This window comes from Rissa tridactyla, chromosome 1, assembly GCF_028500815.1.
Source record: "Rissa tridactyla isolate bRisTri1 chromosome 1, bRisTri1.patW.cur.20221130, whole genome shotgun sequence".
Lineage (NCBI taxonomy): Eukaryota > Metazoa > Chordata > Aves > Charadriiformes > Laridae > Rissa > Rissa tridactyla.
The window spans coordinates 151,284,625-151,302,146 of record NC_071466.1 but is presented as its reverse complement, the minus strand read 5'-3'; the positions used below and the strand labels follow the sequence as shown (position 1 = coordinate 151,302,146).

At 41.0% G+C, this 17,522-nt stretch overlaps 1 protein-coding gene across 25 annotated transcripts in view; it reads left to right on the top strand.

The window, feature by feature from the left end:
• CACNA1C (calcium voltage-gated channel subunit alpha1 C) overlaps positions 1 to 17,522 on the top strand; it is a 489,873-nt gene that overhangs the window by 364,428 nt on the left and 107,923 nt on the right. For all 25 annotated transcript variants that reach the window (XM_054201788.1, XM_054201724.1, XM_054201725.1 and 22 more), the window contains 4 exons: positions 2,759 to 2,849; positions 12,034 to 12,060; positions 14,184 to 14,344; positions 15,147 to 15,372. In XM_054201788.1, the coding sequence (XP_054057763.1) occupies positions 2,759 to 2,849; positions 12,034 to 12,060; positions 14,184 to 14,344; positions 15,147 to 15,372 (505 nt within the window). The remainder of the gene's footprint in view (positions 1 to 2,758; positions 2,850 to 12,033; positions 12,061 to 14,183; positions 14,345 to 15,146; positions 15,373 to 17,522) is intronic.

The window sequence follows — 17,522 nt, the reverse complement described above, 5'->3', positions numbered from 1 at the left end:
ATTATCTAATGCCATGGAAAGCTATGCGGCAGGACGTCAGAGGGCAAGTGCCAGATGTAAACTCAAACGGAAATCATGAAGCATAGTCTAGGGGTAACCTAGTTTGGGTAAGGCAGCGTATGCCTGAGTGCTTGGTGAAGGTTGTGAGTCTCTAGAGACGGAGTAAAACACAGAAATGTGATTACCCCGACCATTTTCCTTTAGCAGCTCTGACAGATTTGAAAGTTTGTAGATATTGGAGCAGTTTAGGAAGAAAGCCAAGGAATCTCATTCAAAAATTGGCTAGTCTAGATTCCGACCCTCAGGGTCAGGAGAAAACCTGGGGACAAATTGTGATTGCCTTAGTCTCATCAATTTCAACAGGTCAGACAGTCAAACAAGATGAGTTTTGCCATTGATATCACTGGAAAAAGGATTTCGGCCTTTTTAACTTAAATTCAAGAACTTCATGTTCTCAGAAGTCAGATATAAAAAAAAGGGCAGAAAGCAAGGAAGAATTATCCTCTGATGATCTGTTATAATATTTCATACTTCCTTTGTTTTTAATTTTGCACTTTTAATTCACATGATGAAGTTTTCAGACAGAAGTGGATGTCATGTGTAAGCTGAGTTCCTTGTTTTTTTCTTTTGCCTGTCACTGGCTGCATGTTCTCTATTGATGTCTTGTTCCTGGTACTTGACACTGACCATCTTGTCTGTGAAAGGAAGCACTCCAGCTGGCTTGCCTGATAAGAAGAAAGGGAAGTTTGCTTGGTTTAGTCACTCCACAGAAACCCATGGTAATGTTCCCACTGCACTCTGTGTCCACACTGCGTATATGTGTGTGTATGTGTCTATATATCTCTATACAGACTGACATATAATATATCTTTGTATACTTCTGCATGCATGCCTTGCTTTTTCTATTGCTTGTGCAGCGTCCTATTCATGCACTCAAGATAATAAGTTGCTCTGCAAATCAATCTCTTGCTAATGTCTTCAAAATTGTTTTCCATTTGCTCAAATATGTCTTGAAAGTGCTTTACCTCATCTTCAAAGATGACTTGCAAAACATCAACATTTTGGGTTTTTTTTTCCTCAAGGCCTTAGTCTGGACCGAAAATTTTAATTATGAATGTTGCTTTTTCTTACAGCTTACTTGACTGCTTCATGTGCATCAAAATATGAATTCAGTTTATTCCTTAATTTGGCTTTCCAAACAGACAAGATTATTAAAACATCTAGTCTTCATAAAGCAACAGGCACCATTACAGTACAATATTTCATAGTTGTGTCAGGAAAACTAGAGAGTCCATTATTTCATATGGTCCTAAGAACGCAGCACAAGAACTGTGATTTCCCAAGACGTATGTTGTAGGCACATGAATTATTGGGATGGGACGAAGGAGAGAGAGTTCATTTTGAGGGACAATTCTACCATAGTATTTTCAAAGCAAGAATTCAGGACCTCTTTGGAGAAACCTTCTGATATCTTTCTCGCCTCTGAAAGAAGACCTGGTCCTATAGCCCATTAAACATCTACCCAATTGAAACGCAGAACCTATTTATTCTACATTGCCTCCTTTTGCGCCAAGGACCCACAAATAGATATGTTCTTAGTACTGAGTAACGTATCCTTACAGGCTGTTAGAAGCCTCTCCAACAGCTAATAATGCACGCTCTCAAGTCTCATCTGAGATAAATAACCAACTGGTAATACAGGTCATGTTCTGGAGTTCTACCAGGCATCTGAGAGATCTGTTTAACTCCTCCATCATTCACTTTTAAGTATCATTTTTTCATTTGTTTTGTGTATTTGAAACGGGGGGAGGAGGGAAGATGACACATATTGGATCCTGTACATTGTCCTAACTTATGTTGAATTATTATGTATGAAGGAGTTACTAGAGCTCATAAAGGAGCTGGGAGCAACTGGAGAATGGAAATTGGGATTTATTTTTCTTATGATTTGTAGAAGCAAATAAAATATTGAGGTTTGGTAACAGATAGAAGATGTGACAGATCCTTGAATCCAGAGTTCACGCCTAAGGTTGCTTTTATTTGGTGTTTGTTCCATGACACTTCTGTAAAAGCCTAGGAGATTCTGTTCAGTTCTTAGTTGGTGGATGCCAACATAAAATCTCCACAAAAGCCCATATTCTTTAGCTCCTTTGTTGGTAATATCTGAATGGGTCAATATCTGAATTCCCTTCTTACCCCGATAGGTCCAGTTTATAAGCCTAAGGTTGAAACAGATTAATGGTTAGTATATGGCAGATCAGCCATCGATATTATTTACATGGTACTCACTATCAGGCTAACAGGAGCCGTTTGTCAATCTTTTTATTAGCACTCATTTATACTCATTGCACAAGAGATTGGGGAGGGCAGTGACATGGTTGGGCTGGTGCAAGTGAAGGGGCATTTTTTAATTGTTCCATTAGATCAAGCAAAAGCTTCTTGTTGGCTTTGCCAGGTTCTCTAACTTTCAATGGTTCTCATTCATAAAATTTCCAGGAACTGACTCTGTAAGAAAGAGCAGCTGCTTCTTCCCTTTTCTTTAGCATTTCAGTAACCCGTGTTACGTTCCTGAAGTCTACCTGCCCAGCCTGGCCTGAGCAGGGAGGCACTAGACTTGCTCAGCAAATTGCTTAATCCTCAGGAGCTGCAGCTGAGGGTCTTTTCATTAAGCCAGTTCCTTCACTTACGTGATTCATTAATAGATGTGCCAGGTTCTAATGGCCAACCCTCTCTTTTTTCTTCCCTTTGACTCTTACAGTGAGCATGCCCACCAGTGAGACCGAGTCCGTGAACACAGACAACGTCCCTGGAGCAGATATTGAAGGCGAAAACTGCGGTGCTAGGCTAGCGTGAGTACATATCTACAGATATTTGTATGTAGGGGTTGGATTGAGCTTGGTGGTTAAAGCCAGGGCAAATGTCAGGCTTTTTAAGGGGATGAAAACACTACAATGGGTGAAAGGAGAGGGTGCAGAAGATCTATTGATCCTGGTTCTTATCTTAATTGCAATGTAAACTCACTCAGGACATTAGTGGAGAGCCTCTGGGTTTACATAGATGTAAATAAAGTACAGAATGCCCAGAATAAGCAGATCTGGTTTTGCATAATAATAGCTAAAAGAAGAACTGACGGATAACAGCATTCTTATTTTAAAATTCCTCTTTGGTGATAGATAATCAAACCCAGTATATGTAGACCAAAGAGTGGAAATGACTGGTCTATTTTAATTTCTGTAATGAGTCTTGTACACTTTACGGTGTCTTGTAATAGAAATACATGGATGATAACTCCCATCCTGCAGCCTGAACTACGCCCTTCAAATGCTGAACACAATACTAGAGTGACAAAGAAATACAACAGTTGGGAGGAAGTAATGTCTCCTTGGTATTGCACCACTGTAATTAATGTAGGTGCTCAAGAATGTGTGAGATAGCCCTTATGGAATACCATATTATATGGTAATTTTTTTAGCATCGCAGAGAGCAAGAATAGGCAAGAGGAGTCCTTTCTTCCCTTTTGCATGACTTGAAAAAGACTGGACTTTATCCTGGGTGGGGGGAATATGTTAGTCCCTCTAAATTTCCTTGAAAAATGGGCTAAGCATATCAGTGCTATAGCTTGTACCATGCTGGAGTATTTTGAGGCTGTCCTGTCCTTGGGCATACCTTGAGCCCTTCAATGTTGGTCAAATGCTAATCATAAGTACACAAGAAATGCTGTATTTTGTCAGACCTGTGGTCCATCTGGCCACTGTTCAGGTCCTGACAGTGACAGGAGGGCAAGTGCGCAAGCCTGGCCATTTCCCACTTTCCAGTCCCCCTTTACTGCTCCCAAATTCATGCTTATTGGATTACAGATGTTAGGGGGCGCACTTGTACTTTTTGCCTTCAGTGGCCATTTACAGACCTGCCGTCCATGGATTTATCTAAACTCGCTAAGGCTGTCTGCCCTCACAATCTCTTGTGGCAACAAGTTTCAGAAGTTCACTACCTGCTGTGTAGACAAGTACTTTCTCGTATCTGTTTTAAGGTGATCCACTACTACTTTTAGTCAACATCTTCTCCTTCTAATACTGTGAGATCTGGTGATCAACAGTTCTGCATTCAGCTTATCTATCACCTCCATGACTTCGTAAACCTTGATTGTATCTCTCACACCCACCCTTGGCCCTTTTCTCTACAAACTGAAGAGATCTTATCTGCACTACAAGATGTGATATGTAGAATATGTTGTAAATTCAGTCTGCTTTCCTGTAAGTGCCAGCCAGCGACTTACAAACCCCAGGAGAAATTATGTATGATAGATTCCCTTCACCTGCCTGCTGTTGCCTACTTGCTGAGTCTGGCATTTTAGTTTAGATTATGAACTCTTTTCTGAAAGAACCAAGCTAGGTCTATTCACAGCGCTGAGGCAGTTGTAACCCTCCCTTTAGCACCCCACCAAGTTGCTTGTGCTCTTGTCACATCACAGGAAGCAGCAGCTGGATATGTGACCACTTCTTCCAGCTGGATCCAATTTGGAGAATCATCTCTATTCTGCAGTTATGGTTCCTAACACAATGAGTCCCCTGGTGCTATACAGTGCCAACAACAATGGCAACTGTTAGTATAAAGTTGCATATATTTTTAATATTACAGCTTGCATTCACTTAATGTCCTTAATCCCAAAGGATCCTAAAGGACTTTATGAACTGTAAATGCAGGGATCGTTTTCATAGTGTTAGAATTCAGCCACCTTCAGGGTAAAATGTGGCAGGTGTTTAACAACAAAGGACACAAGTGTATAAGGAGATGTATGAGGGATAGCTTGTTTTGCACTGAAACTGCATGGGGGATTTTGGCAAGCAGAATATAATTGTCTTAGCTGGCACGTGGCTAGGAGAGCTGAAGTTAAACCCAACTCTAAACATAATCATGACTTAGGATGGAGTATACTTAAAATAGACCAACATGCCCACAGGAGAATGGCAGTACTGTGATCTGGCACCACAATCGCCGTACTCCTGGCATTAGGAGAGGGGATGGCTACGTCCAACACGTTTTAGGGAAAAAGAAAATGACAGGAAAACAGAACTTCATTTCTTCTTCCCATGTTGTAAATGTTAAAACAGGGCCCTAAGTTTCATCAGAGCAGGACATGTAAGATTCAGGGAGATAAACAGTTTCCTTGCCACTTTCCACTTCATTTGAAAATGGGTGATGTATAGTACGGAAATTGAAGTCTGTTATTGAGAAAGGTTTTTTTACCCCTTACCCAAGGACAGTTAAGATCCTCAAGGCCTCACTCAGATTGCTTTTCATCTCTAAGAGATGGATAGGCTCCTTCATCCAGAAAAATTAATGGCTGTATCATTGTATTTGAAATTCTGTAGTGAGATACAAATTGTGCCAATGCTTCCTGCTTTTGTAAAATGTTTGTTTCAAACTTGTGGAGCTGTAGATTCCTTCGTTATGGGTACATTCAGATCTGCCTGTAATTCTGAGGCTCGGAATCCTTTCTGGTTTGTTTTGTTACTGCATCACACACTCAGGCAGAGAGAGAGAAACCAGCTTTCCTGGTTTCAAGAATTCTTAAGTCCTCCTCTTCTCACTGAGCCCTGATTTAAACCTCCCGTAGGCCAATATTCCTGCTGGAACATACAAAATGTAAGCAAGAATTTATTTGAATGAATATTTTCTTTTATTGAAACCTGACTAAGAGAATCAGAATTTGGCCCAGTTTTCAAGACTAGAGGTAATTCATGTGTGAAGTCAGTTGAGTGTTTAAAACAAGTTCCTCGTCTAGTACTAGTGACTTTGAGTAAACATTAATAATTATAGTCATACCATCCTGATTTACTCTAGTTGAAGTTTAGGGACAGACTTTTGAGTACTCATCTGCCCTCTGGATTTTACTTTTACAGTTGAAGTGGCTAAACGAGTTTTTTGCTTGATTGTTGAGTTTCATCTATTGCGGGTGAGTCTTCATTTTTACCACCCTGCTAAAATCACCTAGTGACCACAGGTCTCCATTGCTTTCCTATAAACACATTTTTTCCCAGAGGGCAGAGACTGCACTGGGCAATCTGCAACCAGACATGACTGAAGCAGCAGGGAGATTTCAAGTCAAAGGTAATATATTTATTTATTTAGTGCATCAGGCTGCGAGGGCATTTAACCACCCCAGCATCACCACCATGGTTACAGGCTGACCTTGCCATCAGAATGCGCTCATGATAAAAGGAAAAAAGTACCCAGAAGACTGAAAGAAAAAGCATTTTTGTTGAAGATAACTTAGAATTACTGTCTGTTCTTTTTGTTCTTATAAAAAGCTGTAGAGCTTTGAAAGGCTGGGTCTGTGAATGACAGAAAGATCTGCTTGAGAAGCCAGGCTCAAGCACGCCTTTTGGAAAAGGAGCTCTTCCCTGACAGCCTTTCTTAGCTCCACAGAGACACATGCTATGTGAGATCAGGAGAGTACCTTTCAAATACAAGCTATCTCCTACTGATGAATTGTCTCAAAGAAGCTTTTATTTCTATAGTACCCATACTGTAGAAACTGCCTTCATCAGCTGTGCTCTCTGGAGCAATGCCAGTCTTCAAACCAGCAGAAGGAGTTTCAGGAGGAATCTAGCATCTAATCTCTCTTTCCTTATTGTGTAATTCCAGTTTCTTAGAACTAAAACAAACAAAAAAAAATCCAACAAAAAAACCCCTCATTCATATTGATTCCTGGTGTAATTCTACTGCCATCAGGAGAGCTGTGTCAGGGAGTAGTTCCCTTCCTAAGATGGGTGTTAGCTTTATCAGGCATCTGAATTTGAAAAAGATTTCGTAGCGTTCCACAGGACATTGAAAAGCGTCCCACAACTTGCACAGTATATCATCCCTGTCATGATATTGCCTCGTACTTCACTGACCTCTGCCCTGTGGTAGAAACACAACAGCTTTTATCCTCAAGGACAACATTTGGAAGTGGAACTTATCTTACTTCTGATGTGTCACAGCTTTAATAACCTGTTGCCTCTGGGTACAAAGAAACATGTTTCCTCTGAAGCAAGAACCAGTGGGATAAACCCGGAACTAGGAGCAATGGATTTGTAGGATAGCCTTATACCCAGGACTTCCCAATAGCGAGTAATTTCCCTGACCCTCTGTGGTTACTGCTGTGCAAGTCTTAGATTCCTGAGGACAGGCTATTGCTCATAATCAGTAGTAATCTGTTCTGTGCGGGATGTCAGCATATGTAATCTTCCAATACGACCAGAATGTTAATTTTCTAATACAGCCATACAGATATGGAGTGCCACAATAGAGCTTGCTTTTATACATATGTATTAGCTAAAAAAAAAGACCTTTGTGGAAACTAATGTTCCATAGAGCCTCAATAGAAAAGTGCAGCGCTTGAGCTCAAAGGGGAAGAGAGTTTAAAATTATCTGCTTTCACTGAAACAATAAGCCACTTGGCATTTTCACCTTGGCCAGGATTTCCATGCGTTTGGAGGACAGTTCAATTGCCTTTCCACCAAAGAGGGTTAAAACAATAAAACAGGAAAAAACAAAACGAGCAACTTACACTGGCTTTCCAACTGAAAACAGTGTGTCCTGGAAATACTATGACCAATGGAAGCTTTCCCTGGCATCTGAAATATCAGTGATTTTCCCTTGGTGCTTTTCTGGCTGGGAACATATTCCTATGCAGTTCTTGCAATAATCAGCGTAGGAGCCAGTGGTAAAGGTGAAAGAATCAGTTTGCTTGCAGGTTTTCTATAGTTACTCCTGGTTTTCACCTAATGAGAAGATAGCCCCCTTCTGTGAGGACCAAAGTCCTCATCACGTCAGGAGCAGTGGTAAGAAAAGTTTGCCAAAAGCTCTGAAACCACTGCTGACTTCAGCAGGAAAACACACAAGATCAACCCCTATGTGTCAGCCTCAGCTACTGCTTTCCGATTTATTATGAGCAAGGTGGTTTTGATATTCACAGGCAGCTCTAGATACATGTCTAAAGGACAATAGCATGCCCTTGTGGAGGCGGAATTATCTTCCTACTTCGGATCCTGTGACAGGCCTTGCCTGTGACTTGCCACAGGGGTAGCAAGATTATTCACTAAATGCTGAAGCGCTGGCCCATTTTTCCAGCCTGTAAGAAAGCCTGTTGAATAGCAAACCAGCTCAATTTTAAACTAGACGGGTCCAATTTTCTTAAAGATGTTCTGTAGATTCTTACTGCTGATGACCAACAACGACCTCTCTCTTAAAAGCAGCATCTTCCCCGTCAGGTCAGCATGCTCTCCAATCCTTCTGCAAGAACGTCAAGAACGTAAAAAAAAAAAGAATAGACATTGCTGTGTGGACTCTGCTGAAATTCAGTGATTGCCTCAGCAGTAGGATCTCAGTCCACATCAGAACACAAGTTCTCCAGGGCCAGTCATCTGTTCTGTTTTGCTGGAAGCTTTTAACTAATGGTCAGAAATGCGAAATTGTCATTGCGTGTCCCCGTACAACTGCCCAGTGTTAATTGCATTGTACAGAGGATACCAGGCAGAACGATGGAGGCCCATTGCTTCAGTGTGAATTGCAGAGGCATAGCTGAGGGTAGAACTTAACCATAACTCTTTTTTAGGCTGAGAAGTTATCAGGTATGCAGCATACATTCCTGAAAACTTCATGACTCTATGCTCTTGTCCCAGTAATATATGGGAAAAGCATCCTAGGGTGGGCATCTTGTCTTCAGGGCTGCCAGCATCCTGACTAGAAGCAATGAAATGTCATTGGCAGAAAAAGAGAGAGGGGAAAATGTTGTGCTGCTTGAGCGGTAACTGCATGAATGCACCATATTGCACCAAAACAGAATCAGTATCACACCAGGACTGTGTTCTCATGGTTCTAAAATCTGTATGATATGCACAGTGCAGCTCTTTGGATGTTCCCCAAAGTTGAGTATAACCTAGAGGCATAGTAAGTAAATTTCTGTGTTACTGCTTTTCTGAGAGGTTTTACTAGTATCCAAGGGCTTTTGTACGTCCTCATGAAGATAGTTGCCTATAGGCAGGATGATATAGTGTAAAAGTAGTTGTGACCAGCATGCCAGATAATTTCGTGGTCATATTTAGTAATTTCTGCACCCAGAAAACAATTGGAACGTGGCCTTAGTGTCATGCTTGGAGACCTACAGGATTTTTCCAGAATTGTTTTTTTGTGTGTACAATTACACAAAATCTTCAACCCCTGTTATATAAGTGTCACATCCTTCACAAGTGCATAGTTTCTCTTCTCTGGTGTCCACCATGAACACAGAAATGAAGACTTTATCTCTCAGAATGGAGGATATCTCACTACATTTGAATTATGCTGATTATCCTGAGTTTATGTTGATAAAATCTTTAAATTTCACTGTCTTATCTGCATGTGGTACATAACTATGAAGGGTTAGAAGAATAAAAGATAGCTAGTCAAACACTAGAGGTCTGACTTTGTGTTTGTCTTTCTAAAAGATAATCTGAGTTACATCATTCCTATGATAAAAATACTCAGTAGTGATCTGAAATGATTTTCATATAGGCTCCTATACCATGATTTTAAACAATAGTTTCTCAAGACATTCCAGAACTGGACACAAATGGGGATGCCCTCATTTTCCTAATGACATAAAGGTCACAGCATACCAGGGACGAAAGAGATCTGTGTTTAAACTCAGCAGAGAATCTGGTCCACCCTGAACTCCTGGCAAGTGCCAGTTTGGAGCATCACAAAGAGGCTGTGGCAAGGCCCCAGATCCAGACTATTTGACAGCCCCTAGAGGTGGCATAAAAGCATTTTTGTATGTGACATAGTGAACCCTCATTCTGAAAGACAAAAGATTCTTGATCTTGTAATGGTCATTTGAAAAATGTGTTTCCGATTCGGACATAATGTTTTCAGAATCAGTTATTGTATGGTTTGTGTTTCCAAAATTCCATTTCACTCTTGGATTCTGCCTCTAAATATAAATCTCTTCCTCCTTCCTTGTCCTGTTCTATATATATAGCACACCCACATGTGATAAAGCCTTCTGCCATAGCAGTAAGGCAATGGGGAGGGAGGCTGTAGCTAACCTGTGGGAGCACTGAATGCACTTGGCTGCTGCTCATAGTGCTCCAAAGATATAATTATCACATGCACGATGAGTACTACACCTGCCACATCTCTTTTGCTTAAATAAATAAAAGATTCCTTAAATGCCACACAGCTCTGTTACTGGGACACCATTAGCCAGAGAGGTCACTGGAGAACTTCATGCTCCCTGTCCTTCAGCTTCCACCAGGCAGGTTCCCCATGACATCTCTCTTGCTCTCTTCCCCCCGAAGCCCCCCCCCAGTCTTTTCCTATGACAGTCCTTGCCATCTCCTTTTCAGTGCCTAGCTTTCTCCTTCATTGTGAGATTTTTCTTCTTTTTCTTGCGTCTGTCTTTGTTCTGAGCCTTCTTTCCTGTTGCCTGTAAATCTGATCCATTACAGTTTGTAGGTAGTGCTTACCAAGCAAGAATTCTCAGTGAAAATTTGGGATAACTTTAACATTAAGGATGTGCTTTGTAGGTGCTTCACCCATCATCCTTGCTAAAGCTCGCTTTGTCTCTGCAGCATAATTTAGCATTCTGTTCAGCCAGCGCGTTATTTCTTCTTTATCAGAAGAACTCTTGCATGTGTCTGTAACCACACTGCTGCCTAGTATGTGGCCTAGAGAAGCTGCCTGTGACACAGCAGGAATGATGTATTCAGTGCAAAGGCTTTTTTTTTTGCTTGGACCATCTGCTGGTGAAATGTTCCTATCACTAAAATCTCTTCCACATAAGGAAACTGACCCATCACTGATTGCTTGTCAGTGACTGATGTCCTCAAAGAGGGATGTGACCATTTTTAAGACTGCTACAGAAAGTAGCATTAGATGCTTTGAGAATTACTTTGTCCTGTGTCTGCTAACAGTGAATCCATTTTTAAGCCAGTACAGTAAGACCTTTGCTGACTGTTGTCAACAATGAATCACTTTCCTATCATAGCGGAAACCTTAAGAAATGCTTCAACCCAGCAGAAATAGCTTGTTCATAGTCACTCTCCAGGTTCTCATTTCTTCTGTAACTGGTAGTGGATTTTGCAGCTTCCTAAATCACCTCTGACTCATGTCATTGCATCCACATACCTTTATTTCTGTCTGTGCACCATTATGTATGTACCAAAAGAGAGCCTAAGAGTTCAAAGGCTTTACAGGACACGTGTCAAGCAGAGCAAAGTAGCGGTTAGAGAATTGGGTTCTGTCTCTTTGCCCGTGACTTCTCATAAAAGGCTAATGAGATTATTTAGTTGAATAAATCCAAGTGCATGGAATTAGATATTTAAACACATATATAGTGCGAACACGGCCAATTTTTCAGTAATGTTTCATTCCCAAAATTTCATTGATAGCAACAGAATCCGCTATTGTTCAGATCCTTTTGAATTCAAACCAATTTACATACATAATAAAGAAAAATAAGTGTTAGTATCTAAGTTTGAAAATATCTACCATGTACTGTTTTTCCCTCAACTGCTAGAAAAAAAAGAAAGTCTTATTTTTCCCATGGTTTCATAATGTGCTTATATATCCTGAAGTGACAGGTGATGTGTGAAAGCAACAAGTCTGTCTGTATAAAGTCATACATATTTTAATATAAGAAAAAAAGCTAGTGACTAAAAGAAAAAAGAGTTCTAGTTGAAAAATGTATTTGGCAGCAGATGCAGAGTACCCCTAGTATTAGACTATCCTTTTACCCAAAAGAAAACCTAGTTCACTGATGTCTGTTGGTGGTAGGATCCCATCATGGCATGACTTCATGTCTTCTGCCAAAAAACAAGATTTGTATATCAGGGAATTCTGGCCATGCCCAGTGCCTACATTGACTTACAGGGGATTCAAGAAAAAAACAGCATCCATTAAAAAATTAATTGAGCTTAACTTTGTTTCTTTCTATTGCTATTTTCACAAAAGCCTGGGAGGTATGGGACAGCTTCAGAGAATTTAATGGCAATTCTTGTCTTTCAGGCATCGGATCTCAAAATCAAAGTTTAGGTAAGTAAAACTAACTTTTGCTTTTCCTCCTTTCCACTGGTTTTGTTCCTTACTTTGTGAAGTGGTTTACTCCTGCATCTGTGGGACACAGTGGTGATTCTGGGAGATACTGCCAAACTTGTCCGATTTTAGTCAGTCACCTACCAAAAATCAAGATCCCTTTTCTTAGTTTCATACTGAAATAAGGCACAGGGACTAATGACAGTATTTCACTCAGAAGTACCTATCTGATTGCTACCTACATATCCCAAGCCATAAAATATAAAAGCAGAAGAAAAAAAAGTTCAACCACATAATTATACTACATCCATCACATCAACCCTGCCAGCTCAAGGTTCTCTTTCCTACACTTTGTTGCACTACTCTGTTTTGCTTTATTGTAAATCTTTCAACTGATGAGGTTTATATCTTATTTGTGAAATGCTCCCTTTTACTATGGGACGTGTGGAGTTTTTCTGGTGGTATTTGTTTTTCAGTTGACTTAGAGCTTTTGAAAATGTGAAGCACTCCCCAGGTGGTCATTTGGGAGTTTCCACTGGAAAGGCTGACTGAACTCACGGAACTTGGTTGTTGAGGTCCCAATCCATTTCTACATCTTCAGTAGGAGCCTCGCTGCCTCAATAACTCTGAATTCAAAGTCAATTTTATAAAACCTAAATTAATTTTCAGAATAACTGGAACAACTGAGCAGCTCTGTCCTTCAGCTTATCTAAATAACGAACAGTAATGTAAATTCAGAAATGCACATATTCATACATGCTGTCTATATGCATCCCTCTGCAAAGAGTTGCACACATGATCGTATTCCTACAATCCATGGATTTATTTGTACATAGGTGTAAGCACAAAAAAACACTTGTATCATCACATGGTGACGTGCATGCACATTTGTGCACAAGTACACACATAAGTGTGGGGGATTGCTAATGATGTAATGACGACATGAATGCCTAAGTGTTGTGCCCATTTTGAAAGTCGGGAAGATCATTTCGTGCCCCAAATCCACTGCAAACCACACAACCCTTATTAAATATTTGTGCTAGCTAGACTGGGTGCCTTTATAAATTGCATAGCTAAAACAGCCTGCATTTGATTACCTGTTAAAATGTTGTTGCAAAATTCTTGGCCAGTGTGCAATGTTCATATTGCCTGGCTTTAGTTCTTATAGATCCTGAACCCTGACCTCAAGTATGGCCATAGTTTATCACTGGAAATTATACATAAGAGAAGACTAGCCAAGAAAAGTTCTCACTTCATGTAATGTTGTGTATTTGTGTGTCTCTTTAGAGATAAACACACACATGCACACACACATATATGTATATAATATCTATATAAAACTATTAGATAAATTATACAGTGGCAAGTGTTGCCTGGAAACTGGTTGCTATGCAAGTTAAATTCTGAAGAGTAGGAGGTGTGTAATTAGCTTTAAATATCTTCTGTGGTTAGTAATTACCCTCAGAAATCAGTGACACAAGGGGATGTGTTCATGGAAGGCAAACTTTAAAAGGTCTGTTGATTAGCAAATGGTATCCTTAGTTCCAGGCGTGAAGATGTGATGCTGAGGTCCCCTAAGTTTTGTTTTTCTGTTCAGAGTCAGCCCGCGTGTTGCGCTTACTCCTGAACATTGCTGAATGTGAATGTTGGAAATGTTCCATGGATTTTATCTGACATCACCTCTCCAAAGACTTAATCCAAAGGTCCATGGTGTATAGTGGGTATCTTTTCATTGACTATTCTGAGCCTGGGCAAGGTCCCATTGCAGGCCACAAACATTAAATACAAGAACAATAACTATTTTTGTGGGAATTGGGCTCAAAAACCTCTCAGGGTAGCTGCAGTGGATGTCTTAATCAGATTAAGACGTTGCTTGAAGTGGTTGATTCGCCCCTAAATGTTGCAAATTGGTTTAGGACTAACTTTATTCCTATAGCTAAAGGAAGGATGATCACAATTGTCAACTCAGATGAGAATGAATGAACATTTTTCAGGGTGAACTTTAAAGTTATTCTCCACCACTGTTGAACAATAAATCAAGACTAGAGTCTCTCTTGACAGAGATTTGCAATAGCCTAAGGATCCCTATCTGAAAAGAACTTTTCCTTCCCCAATTTTTCAAGTCGCTACTGGCGCCGATGGAATCGATTCTGCAGAAGAAAGTGCCGCGCCGCTGTCAAATCCAATGTTTTCTACTGGTTGGTGATCTTCCTTGTGTTTCTGAACACCCTTACCATTGCCTCTGAACACTACAACCAGCCAGACTGGCTCACGGAGGTCCAAGGTGAGGAGGGGCAGATGGTTCTGTTTATTGTGGTCAGTGTCAAAAAAGGGGGCTGAGGGAGGAGCTGAAGCATTAGACTACACAATGTAAAAGGAGTACACACAGCTCCAAATAGTCCTCTGTCTGTGGAGAATCTTAAAGAATACAACAAAATATCTGCCTACAATGGGAGAAATCTCAGGGAAAATGCAAGTTCCTTGTTTCCAGCCAAAACAGTGTTCCACTGGGTGTAGGTGAAATCAGGAGCTTCTGCTAAATATGTATGTGCAGCAACTGGGTTTCAAATTTATGGACAGCTACTGGGAGCCACAGGTTCTCCAAGGTTTTCCCTGAAATGGCATTTATTCTAGTTGCCATGGAGGTGAGGAAGGAAGAGTGATTTGTAAAGTTCTTCTGTCTGCAGAACAGTTGAATCCTCACTGGAGGTGAGAGCAGCTGAAAGGCTTAATTAAGCAACAGTAGGTAGCACAGCAGCTCTTCAATTCCCACTCTCATCTGCAGATGACAAGTGTGATGGGAGGTTGTGCACAGGAAGGCATGTCACTGCCATGGAGGTTGTGAGGTTGTGTAATACATCACAGCTGTATGTGCAATACATAAGAATCGCGGTAACCATCTTCGTAAAACATTTCTGTGAATGAGATGCCCACGCTTTTGAAGTCCATTCTTTGACCCAAGCTTATATGAAGTTAACCTTTCAGACTGATCCCAGAAGGCGTTTCTTATAGGCAAGGGCCAATGGTCAGCTGTGATGATCTTTTGACTAAGTTTCTTTAATCTGTTTCTGTTTGTTTTTCACGAGACACTGCCAATAAGGTGCTGCTAGCTCTTTTCACGGCAGAGATGCTGCTGAAGATGTACAGCCTTGGTCTCCAGGCCTATTTTGTCTCCCTCTTCAACCGCTTTGACTGTTTCATTGTGTGTGGAGGAATCCTGGAAACGATTCTGGTTGAGACAAAGATCATGTCACCACTGGGCATTTCGGTGTTGAGATGTGTTCGACTCCTAAGAATATTTAAAATCACAAGGTACTTTTGTGCTTCTTTGGGAATGAAGGAGGGCAACTGCTCAATGCATAACATATATAGATACAAGTCACTCATATCTCTGTTTTTTCACTTTTTCTACCACTAATTGGGGAGTGGGAGCGCTAGGTTGAGAGTCCTCATCTTCTGAAGTCTGTGGCAGGGTGGGGAGGGCTTTTCAGACTGGATATGACTAGATGTGAGTAGTAAGGATTGGTGAGGAATCTGGCACAGGGGACTGGAGACACTTGATACCATGCAGCTTGTTAAACTGAAGTCTGGAAGGATAATGTGAGCTGAGCTGGGGCTCTTAGGTTTCCCTGCAATAGACAAAGTGAAAAAAAACCCCATCAGATAGCCTTGTGACCTTTCCTGTTGCTTTATGGTGACAGAGAGGAGCCTGAAAGATTACTTTGAGCCAAAACAACATTTGACTGAGGAGCCCATGCCAGCTCCAGTAGACTCAACACTGGCCTGAATGGGAGATAGTGTCAACACTAGCAGCTATAGGCAAAGGATGTTGCCAGCCCCTCTTCCTCAGAGGAGTCGGGGAGTCCAGCATGAAGCAGCAGCTTTATGAAGAAACCAGGCTTTTCCAGAATCAAGTCTCCCCTCTTTTTCCTTTTCCTTCTTTGTGCGGTCCCTCTGCATAAAGCGACAGTGGGGTCGCTGCTTCATGCAGTCAGGTACCTTCAAAACACCAGCTTGGTTTGGCAGGAGTTCTTCAGGTTGAGGGGAGGTTGTAGGAGAGATCAGCTCCCAACTTACCCAGATGGGAGCTCTTGGAACAAATCTATCCAAGTGCTCACCCGAAGCAGCACAGGGTCTGCCTTTTCCCATGTGGGCACCAGTCAGCACCTTGTAAAAAGTTTGACTGAGGTGGTGAAAGAGTGTGTTTTCTGCAACCTCAGCTATGAAAATGTCCCTAGAATTGCTATAAACTCCCCCCAAAGGAAACTTCTGACAAATTTGAGATAAAAAACACAGTGCGTGAGAAAAACAAGACCAAAACTGGAAGGTAGTCAAGATGGCAGAGCTGTGAGGCAGAAAAAACAACAGACTCGGACTTGTGCATCGTACAAGATTTACCCTTAAAGCTTCTGAGCCTCAACTTTCTGGCAGGGTGCATGGTTTTCAAGGTCAGATGGCAGAAACAGAAAATCAGTTTACAGTCTCAGAGAGAGGGGCCAAAGCAAGCCTACAACACTTAAAAAAATTTTAAAGAGGTGGTCTGTTTAGATGTGTGATCACAGAAGAGGGGGAAAATGTTCCAGCTAACAAAGAGTTTCCAGCTAACAAAGAGTTTCCAGTAAGAAAGGTATCTTTGCCCTTTCAGAAATAGTGGGGATCTCTGGTCTGGTGACTGTTTTTCCTGTATTTTTGGGTCTGAAAGCTATCATCACTGAGCCCCAGGCCTGGTTTCTGAGGAAACCAGTAGCTGTTTCAGGCATTGGGTAATCAGATACACCCAGGGCAACATACCAATAGCTATAAAAGCATAAGCTTCGACATAGCATCCTGGAGAGGTCATTGTTTTTTCAAGACATTTCTCCACTCCTACACAAAATATATAATCTAGCTAAGAGAATTCTCTAATAAAGGCAAATGTTGAGAAGAGAATATCATTAATACTTTAGGAATCTTGAGCTATTGGAGTACTCAAATATTCCTAAAGCTTCTGGCAGAGATGTAATGTTGGAATCAACCAGCAGTAGGACTAGTTATATTTACCTTCATTCTGCAGCAGGACTAAAATACAGTTTTGCATGGAAGAAAATATTACCTGGAATATGTCTCCTGCAATTTGTATAGGGGTCTATGTGTAAAGCACAGAGCTGAGGAATAACTCCTAATGAATAATGTATTAATCAGATTTTGCCTTCTTTCCTGTTCCTAAAATATTGGCAAGTAGGTTGCAGTAGTCTCAGATTTATCTGTGTTTTTTAATTATTCAGAATTTTCTTCATGAGTTTTCCCCTCCGTGGGTGAAGTTCACCCTCATGTGGAAGGCCCTAGCACAAGCCTCCAAAGCAGTATTTTAGGCCCACTCATGTCTTACTGCAGGAGAGAATATTCTGTCATTAAAGAAAAACTTCCACCTCTAATGTTCTCCAGTAAAATACAAATTTTTCCATTATTCACCTAGCTTTAAA